The sequence below is a fragment of the Otolemur garnettii genome, unplaced genomic scaffold (genome assembly GCF_000181295.1).
Source record: "Otolemur garnettii isolate 467f Iridium unplaced genomic scaffold, OtoGar3 scaffold00069, whole genome shotgun sequence".
Taxonomy (NCBI): Eukaryota; Metazoa; Chordata; class Mammalia; order Primates; family Galagidae; genus Otolemur; species Otolemur garnettii.
Window position 1 is genome coordinate 7,344,172 of NW_003852464.1, and position 9,523 is coordinate 7,353,694.

Genomic DNA, 9,523 nt, shown 5'->3' on the forward strand with positions numbered 1-9,523 from the left:
TGACTAAAAATACCCAGGAATGAATGAAGTAGAACTATACCTTTTCTTTTTCTTTCTTTCTTTTTTTGAGACAAAGCCTCAAGCTATCGCCCTGGGTAGAGTGCCGTGGCATCACAGCTCACAGCAACCTCCAACTCCTGGGCTCAAGTGATTCTCCTGCCTCTGCCTCCCAAGTAGCTGGGACCACAGGCGCCCGCCACAACGCCCAGCTATTTTTGGGTTGCGGCCATCATTGTTGTTTGGCGGACCCGGGCTGGATTCGAACCCGCCAACTCAGGTGTATGTGGCTGGTGCCTTAGCCGCTTGAGCCAGAGGCACTGAACCGATCTATACCTTTTCAACAATCATCCTAAGAAGCTAACAAGACTAAATCCCTTTTCCTTTAAACAAAAAGCAAGACTGCAAAATGCATTTCTAAATACATCCCTTTGTCAATAAGATATTTGTTTTAAGCTTCCAGAAAAAGAAAGCTCCATCAGAAGCCCATGTTTGGAAACCATTGCTCTGGCCAAGCTGCCACGCTGACAATATCTTCCTTTTTCTAGACAGACGAATCTGTCAATAGAGCATAAGAAACTTAGAATATTGTTGTAAAGGATCTGTTTTGTACTTACCCTCTTCAGTAAGAAACACGGAAGGGGTGCCATACATCTCATTAGAATCAACAAAGTAGAGGATCCCACAGAGACTGGCCTTGCAATAATGGAGTAAATAAAGCCACAGTGAAACAGTGAACCTATAAAAGTGAAGGGGGAAAAAAATTCTGCAGATTGATATCATCCAAGAACAGGTAATTACAGTTAACAATGACTGAGTAAATTGCTTTCTTTCCAATGAAGGGCTGAATCTGCCTTCACGTTCATCACGGGAGATCCGCTTGCAGAGCCTGATTTTTGAGACAAAGGAGGTAGTTAGAGTAATTGCCAAAGACAGAAGTTAAGCTTCCCTGTCCAAAACTAGCGGACCCTCTACTTTGTGCCAATAAACCATTTCTGCGTCTCTCTGAGAATCTCACGTGCCTGGTATCTGAATTCTTGATGAAGGCTTATAAAGCCAGACATAAAATCAAAATCTGGGTTTTAATGAGAGGTGATGTGATAAGAAGCTATTCTAATTTCTGTGATTAAAAGAAAGAAACATAATGAGGGCTTTTTGAGCAATTTTGTTTCTTTCAAAGATAAAAATCATAAAGTAGAAAAATGTATCAGCTACAAAGGGCATCGCTATGTGAAAACTAGGACACGTGTGCACTATTCTAACGCCCATATTAGGTTATTCAGTATCACGATTCTGGCTGCCTGGCATAGAACAACTAATCTAATTACTCCATTCCTGGATCGGGGCTATTTCAATTTTTTTTTTTTTTTAAATCGTACATCTCTGATTTTTAGAGTGAGGATGAAATAGCAGAGGCCAACTTAACTAGGATACATTGGGCCAAGATGGGTGGCCCATTAATCATTTAGAAAAGATCTGCTGAACTCCTGCTTGATGTCACCCATTGTTGTAGTGACCAGTAGCTCAAAGACGAGGAGGTGGCAATAATTGCATTTTCTGCATGGAACGTGAATCAAGGTCAAAAGAAAGGCATCGACTTCCCTCCACATACCCCAGTAACTAATTCACAGTTTGGTTTGAAGTAGCAGCAGCCCCGGGTTCTTTGGGGATACATACAAACAAGTCCTTTAGAATATTCTGGGCTTTATAATCTGGCCTCCAAATCAGTGGTACGATATGCAAACAGATGGTGCCACACAGCTCCCTCCTGACCCACCCAGCTGAGCAAGCTCATGAAGATAAGTTATTACAAGGAAGCTTAGCAAGAACATACGCTCAATAAAGTGACTCAAGATCTTTTTCTACAGCGACAGCCTGGGAAGAATTAAATCACTCTGCTAAATCCATCTAGTCTGAGGTGAACCAGGAACCATTTTCAGCATCTTGAACTCAGCAGCAGAAAAAATATATATATACCTGGGTTGGGCTGCAAATTCGGTGGAGGAGATCAGAAGTTGTGAGATTTCAGGCAGCTCAACCAGTCTTCCAAGATGGAAAAGGGAAAACCGAGGCTGCGGTCTGTACTGGCTTTGGCTGGCTGTGCCCCAAACCTCGCAAGGCCTCAGGCTTCAACACCTTGCTGCCTATTCAGCTCATTCCTGGATCCCACCTATTACGCAAGCTGAGGGCTGCGAAGCGCAGGAATAATTCAAGACTAATTTGAGGTCTTCAGGTCCACAAATTGTCTAAGCCATTTAGATGGCAACAGGTTTTGCAAAGCACCTTACGATAGCTGTGTTCTTCTACTAGCCTGCGCTGGTCCACGATAAAACAAGCACAGCCCGACCAGCCCCCACCTGCCGCCCATCCTTACACGGGGTAATCCATCCGCTGGCGACGCGTGGCCTCCAGCTCTCGGTTCTGAAACCTCTGGAACTTCTTTACAATGCCCGTGTTTTCTCCGCTGGAGGCATAGGGAAAGCCGAGAAGGACAGCCACATCTACAAACAGCAAAATGACCCCCTTTCAGTTCTCTCCAGAAAAGCATTCCTTCCCAGATCACACTCTTCCTAGAACCCTCTGCCCAGTTCCCATCAAACATTGAAATGAGGCAGCCTACAATAATTGGCAAACGTTTACTGAACGCTGCGGACGTGCCAGGCACTGTGTTAAGCACTTTACAGAGACCGTCTCAGTTTTCCTAACAGCCCTAGGAAGCAGTCTATGATTAGTCCCATTCTACAGATGAAAAGCCCAAGCTTAAGTTTAGAAAGTTAATACATCATAGAACCAAACTCAGGCTTCTATATTCTTAACCGTTTTACATACTTCTCAAACTAATGCTAAGGAAAGCATTTTGAATCTGTGTTGTGACAATAAGCTAATGTTTCCACCACACTCACTAAAGCCTAGACACCACTGCAGCCATTTCACGGCCAGGTGCAGTGGGTAGCTTAAGCCTATAATCCTAGCACTTGGTGAGGCCAAAGTGGGAGCATCACCTGAGGCCAGGAGTTCAAGACTAGCCTGAGCACACAGGGGTCCAAGACCAGCTTGAACACAAGTGAGATCCAGTCTCTACAAAAAAGCAGAAAAAATTAGCAGGGCATGGTGGCTGGCATCTGTAGACCCAGCGACTTGGGAGGCTGAGTCAGGAAGATCTCTTGAGCCCAGAAGTTTGAGGTTGCTGTGAGTTATGATGATGGCACTGTAGCCTAGCTTTTCTTTTCAAAAAAAGAAAAAAATGTATATACATTGCTCCATTTAATCTTCATTATTATCCCCAGTCTCCAGTTGAGGAAACAGAGGCACAGTTGCCAAAATAACATTTACTGTATGCTAAGCACAATTCTGGAATAATCTCACACATCTCACTACAAACTACTTCATAGTTTGAAGTAAGTTCTTATCTCATCCCCTTTTAACAAATGAAAAACTAAGCCTCAGAAAGGATCATAATAAGAGGTGGAACTGTGATTCAAACTCAAGCAATTTGGTTTCCAAATCTAAGCTCTTAAAATTGCAGCGTTTTTTGGGGGGGGAGCAGAGGGGGGTTTGTTTTGTTTCGTTTGAGACAGAGTCTCACTCTGTTGCTCTGGGCAGAGTGCCCTGGCATCATAGCTCACAGCAACCTGAAAACTCTTGAGCTGAAGTGATCCTCTTGCCTCAGTCTCCCAAGTAGCTGGGACTACAGGTGCCCACCACAACACTTGACTAGTTTTTCTATTTTTAGTAGAGTCAGGACCTTGCTCTTACTAAGGCTGGTCTTGAACTCCTGAGCTTAAGCAATCCACCTGCCTCGGCCTCCCACAGTGCTAGGATTACAGGTGTGAGTCACTGCACCTGGCCCGGTGTTTTTTTCTTTTGCACAGACTTTCCACACAAACTCAACACACTACCCTATGCAAAAATTACTAACCGTACACCTTAAAACTGGAAAGTCTTCCACTTTATTTCACAAACGTGGGAGAATTCTTTCCTGTAGCTCAAAAAACCATAGGGACGTCCATAACAATTTTTAAAGGGAAAGCTGAGTCGTTTCATCTATATTTAATACCTACTGCTTTAAACAAGGCTAAGTATGAATTTCTGTTTTCCATATTCCCCCCACCAAAGGGAAAAAAATTCACTTAACTCAACCTAAGAATAAGGACACTTTTTTCTTTCTTAAAACACTCCTGGCTTTAAATATCTATGATTAAATGGCGGGAACATTCTATTTTCCTGGGCTTCTTGGAGAGAGAAGAGCTGACTTCTGTGGGAGTCATCAAATACCAACATTAGCACAAATTATAGGAGACTTGGCCTGGGATGCTGGACGTCCCAGTTCTCGTTTCCTAAAGAAAAATAATTTATAATGTGGAGAGGTAACCGTGGTTCATTATATTTTGAAAATTATAAGAGCAGTTTTTAGCATTTTAGGCCCTGTGTATACCGAAGTATTTGATAGAATTAACTACACCATTTCCCCCCCCCCCAGTATCTACAAACTTACCTGCTTTGTTACAGATGAAGGTACATTTGGAAATCCACAAAGATGGAAGTATCAATTCCAACAGAGATAACTTTTGTTGTTGTTTGCGATTTGATCTTAATTTAGGCACACTGGACTTGCTGGTCTTTTACAGGAATGGCAAGGGGGATTAGAAATGGAAATGCTGCTAACATGTCTTTGGAATCTGGAGGAAAAAACTCCCCAAAGAGACTGATACCAGATCAATCTTGGTGTGGCTTCCACCATGTTGAATGGAGCATAAGAGACCAGATGGCCACGTTAGACCCCTAGGAAGCCTTCTGCTAGAAATTGCTGTTGAGTGATCTAGTGTGTGGCAGAAACATTTGTCAAAACAGACGGGATTTGATTCTGCCCATCCTGACTCCAGTAAAAAGAGGCTTCACAAAGGAGGTTTCCAAAGTGAAAAGAGTTAAAAGGGCATGTTGCTGTGCCCGTCCTCTACCTAAGGATCAAAGGAAAGTGGGTCAAACAGGACAACTTGTAGCAAAAGACTCTAAGGGAAAATCTCAGACCCAAAGATCTGAAATAATTTTACACACACACACACACACACACATCTTTTGTATCCGACAAAACCAAAAGGATAGTAGATTTCTTGTAAAATCTGTAGCTTCAATACTTCTATAATTTGGAGTTCTATTGTCGCTTCCCCTCAGTATAAGATTGTCTTTCTGTTATAATTAGAAGTAATTAACAAGAATGAATTTGGGAGCTCTATAATTTGTCTAGCCCAGGATCGCACCCAGGCTGATTGTCTAGTAACTGCGGCTGCCTGGAGAGCTATAACTGATTAGAACTGCCTGTCCCAGGCAGTGAATGGGGAGGAACAGCATCAGCGCCACTCACCATTAAAGAACTTACAGATAGAAAAACTCAGGTCCAAAGAAATCTAGCAGCTTCTCTCATTCCCCCTGCATTGTGAGTTCTGTGAAGGCAAGGATCTTCCTTCATTCCCTGTTCCATCCCGACAGCCTAGAACAGGGCCCAGCACTTAACTGAGACTCCATAAATACAGTCTTTGGTGAATGAATGAATGAATGAATGAATATAACTGTGGCCAACTCAGGATTTGAACCAATTTACTTTTTCCCAAACACTTTCCACAATGTACAATACAAGCCATGTGGCCTAAGCTAAATAACGACCTCTCTTCTTTCAAATCCTTCCCCCAAATCCTTTGCATGAGGAAGTTAAGATGGGAGGGAAAAAGACTTGTCATCAAGACATAAACCAAAATGCTAGGAAAACAGTTCACGTTTAGAACACTTCCTCCTTGGCTGTTTTGCTTGCATTATTTCCTCAAATTTTAGAGCAAGAAGAGAGATCAGGTATTACAGGGTGCAAACCCATTCATTTGGAGATAAGAAAAACGTGTCTAGTTGTAGGGTGTATGGTAAAAAAGACTCGAACCCAGCCGCCCTACTACACACCCATGAATGAGCCTTTTTTTTCTAGAGACAGAGTCTCACTTTGTTGTCCTTGGTAGAGTGCCGTGGTGTCACAGCTCACAGCAACCTCCAGCCCTTGGGCCTAGGCAATTCTCTTGCTTCAGCCTCCCGAGGAGCTGGGACTACAGGCGCCAGCCACAACGTCCAGCTATTTTTTGTTGTTGTTGCAGTTTGGCCGGGGCCAGGCTCGAACCTGCCACCCTCGGTATATGGGGCCAGTGCCCTACTCACTGAGCCACAGGCGCTGCCCAATGAATGAGCTTTTTATTGACCGTTTCCCCCACAAGTCCTTCCATAGAGAACCACGACTGGCATTCAGCTGCCAGCATGGCCCTGTGCAGCTATACCGGTGGCTAAGACTGAAATCTTTCTATTAATATATTGGTTAGATAGCTGGTGCTGCCTTAAAATGACCATCACCTATTCTGGCCCCTCCTTCAGGTTACAGCCTGGTCTGCAGGAGTCCCCACAGCTATCCTGCTTCAGCACTAAGGCCAGCACCCCAGAGGCTCACTGGAGCCCCAGTCATCTCATCCCTGGGTGGGGTGGGCTTTGGGGGGTCACAAAGATGATTGTCCAGTTCAGAGTTCTGACACAGCCACCTTGCTCTGCAGAAAGTCCTGTGTCCATGCAACAAAGCGCTTCATGGGATGTACTTCAAACACACCACACTGACACTACTGAGATCCTCAGCCACGTGCGGAGAAGTCAGAGACAATCTCAACACAGGGAACCACATGGCTCAAAGTCTGCAAGCAGAAACAGGGTGGGGGGGAGGAGGGATTTTCCAACTTGGAGAAGTAGAACTGGAGCACAGGTGATGCCATAACATCCAAACACGAGATGTTAAAAAGGCAGCAACAACGGGGCATTTAATTTTGTCTAAAACCAAGGCTGAGAATAAGCGCTCTAATTTTCCATCACATATGATTTAGGTCAGAACTTCTCCCCTAAACAGGATACTAGGCAGTGTAAAGTGACTTAGTAAGGAAATCAAACATTCTAGAACATTCTAAAGAATTTTTTTTTTTTTTTTTTTTTAAGAGACAGAGTCTTACTTTGTCACCCTTGGTAGAGCACTGTGATATCATAGCACAAAGCAATCTCAAACTCCTGGGCTTAAGCGATTCTCTCGCCTCAGCCTCCCAAGTAGCTGGGCCTACTGGAGCCTGCCACAATTCCCAGCTATCTTTAGAGATTGCTTTAGAGATTGGCTCAGGCTAGTCTCAAACCCTTGTGAGCTCAGGCAATCCACCGCCTTGGCCTCCCAAGTGCTGAGATTACAGGTGTGAACCGCCTCATCCAGCCCCAAGAATGTTATTCTTAAAAAAAAATAAATAAATCTTACTCCTACTAATTTATCCTCTAAACCAGGGATCCTCAAACTTTTTAAACAGGGGGCCAGTCCACTGTCCCTCATACCATTGGAGGGCCAAACTGAGGGCCCCAGGACGAGTTGGCGGCTAAGCAGGACAGGCAGCAGTGGCAAAAACATCCAGCGAGCCAGATAAATGTCCTAGGCGGGCCGCATGTGGCCCACGGGCTGTAGTTTGAGGACGCCTGCTCTATACATTCTTATGTGCATGCACAGAGATGCATATATAAGAACATTCTGTGAAGCCTTGCTGTTCAAAGCAGAGGGCTAGAAAGGACCTGCACGACCATCAGCAGATGATAAGGTTAAGTAAAGTACAGGCTGTCAAGCAATGGAACGAAGGCTAAGGAGCCACTGCAAAGAATGAAGTTGTGCATTCTGTTGATCTAGAAAAGTCTCTAAGTACTGTTAATGAGTGTGGGGCAGACTTTCTAGTCCCTTCTCCTTCAGGCAGGAAGAGACAGGGCTACAACTTAACACTTAATGTTTGCAGAGAACATTTCTGGAAGGACACACAAGATACTGTTGCTACTGAGTTTGCTTCTGGGAAAAGGACCAGAAGACTGGGGTGGGTGGAGACTTACTCTTTCCCCCAAACCTTTCTATACTATTTGAACTTTTTTTTTTTATAACCAGATACATGTATTACTTTTTTTGGCTAAGAAAGAAGACAACAAAAGCTCAGAGTGCATTTCTGGTCAAGGAGGGAGAAGGGAACATCCCCAGGCCGCTCCAGCAGGCCTCGGAGCCTGTTCAATCTCGGGCACCCAATCTGCCTGAAAGACACAGAGTCCAGTGGGTGAAGAAAACGGGATGATTCACATCGAAAGAATTCAACTTTAAAAAAAGTATCCCTTCTAATTTGGGACCTGGGTTAGGACTGTATTAGCATATTGCAGAGAGGCGGTAAAGTCCAAAGAATCAGGAAGTTTGGACTCCAGTTAAACAAGCTCCCTGAGTCTGTTTTTTCTCCTTTGTTAAAGGAAGGATGAGAATAACACAGTCTGTCCCATGTGACTATTATGGGAATTAACCGAGACAATGTGCATGGAAAAAGTGTTTTGAAAATCCAAAAGGCCAATGCAGATGTGAGGCATTAATTAGTGTTATTACTGAAAAATTCAGACTACCATCATTAACCGGGGGAAAAAAGAAACTAGGTCTTGTTTTTTGCTTTTTTTTTTTCTAAGTGCCAAATATATAGCTTATAATTACAAAGAGTATCATCACGCTATTGATTTGAATAGTCCTGCTGTATAAAAGTGTTCTTTCACAAAGACAAGGCAAGCCCGGCTCCAACACTTAATTTAACTTTCAATCATTTTGTTGTAATGGAATTGTGTTGTAAGAAATCATAATCCACCGGATCTGAAGATGAGAAGGCATTTTCCGTGAAAGGAAAAGAGAATGGAAAAGAAGGAGATCGCCATGTTCCCCTGGAGTTTCTTATCTAAGAGGGAAGATCAGAGCAAAGTTCATAAAGATAGATGCTAAGACAGAATGTTTAATACCCGCTGGCATGCCATTTAAGAACCTTTGAAATACGCTTCTAACTCACCTTTCCAGGCTTTATTTCGTGAATTGCCCATCTCACATCTGAGATTCTACCCTGGTAAAGGACTACCCAGCCAAGGTGCTGCAGTTCACATTGCCACACCTTGGCGGACAGTAGTCAGCACACACACTTTCTCACTACACACAGACTGAGCCTCAGAATCCTTCTCAACACCATGCTCTAGGCAGCCACCCACAGTCAACCCAAGGTGGCGTGTGAGATGAAAGCTCACTGCATTCCCCAGGTCACGGGATACAGGTTCGCCATCATTCCCCCATGGTGCTGCCTTTTCTCGCCCAGGGCCATGGCCCGAGCCTCCCCTCTGCCTGGATGCCCTTCCCTCCATTCCTTCTCTGACTGCAAGAAATCTACTCATCCTTCAAGTCTGTTCAAACATCATTTTCTCTGTAAAGAGTGTAGCAAATTGCCTTACACAGAGATTGCTCAGGTGTTGTTTTCAGTGAATGACTAACGTAAATAAAAAAAGTTCCCTCCATTAAAAAAATAATAATAAAGAAACAGCTAGCTTCAGGCTCAGCGCCCATAGCACAGTGATTATGGTGCCAGCCACATATACCGAGGGTTTGAACCTGGCCAGGCCAGCTAAACAGCAATGACAACTGCAACAAAAA

The 9,523-nt window shown here is 44.0% G+C and overlaps 1 protein-coding gene across 1 annotated transcript in view; it reads right to left on the reverse strand.

Moving 5' to 3' along the window:
* The window catches only part of SEL1L3 (SEL1L family member 3), a 104,965-nt gene that overhangs the window by 77,518 nt on the left and 17,924 nt on the right, over positions 1 to 9,523 (reverse strand). Inside the window, exons 3-4 of the mRNA XM_023515335.1 lie at positions 2,372 to 2,498; positions 615 to 736 (exon numbers count right to left, since the gene is read on the reverse strand). Coding sequence (XP_023371103.1) covers positions 615 to 736; positions 2,372 to 2,498 — 249 coding nt within the window. The remainder of the gene's footprint in view (positions 1 to 614; positions 737 to 2,371; positions 2,499 to 9,523) is intronic.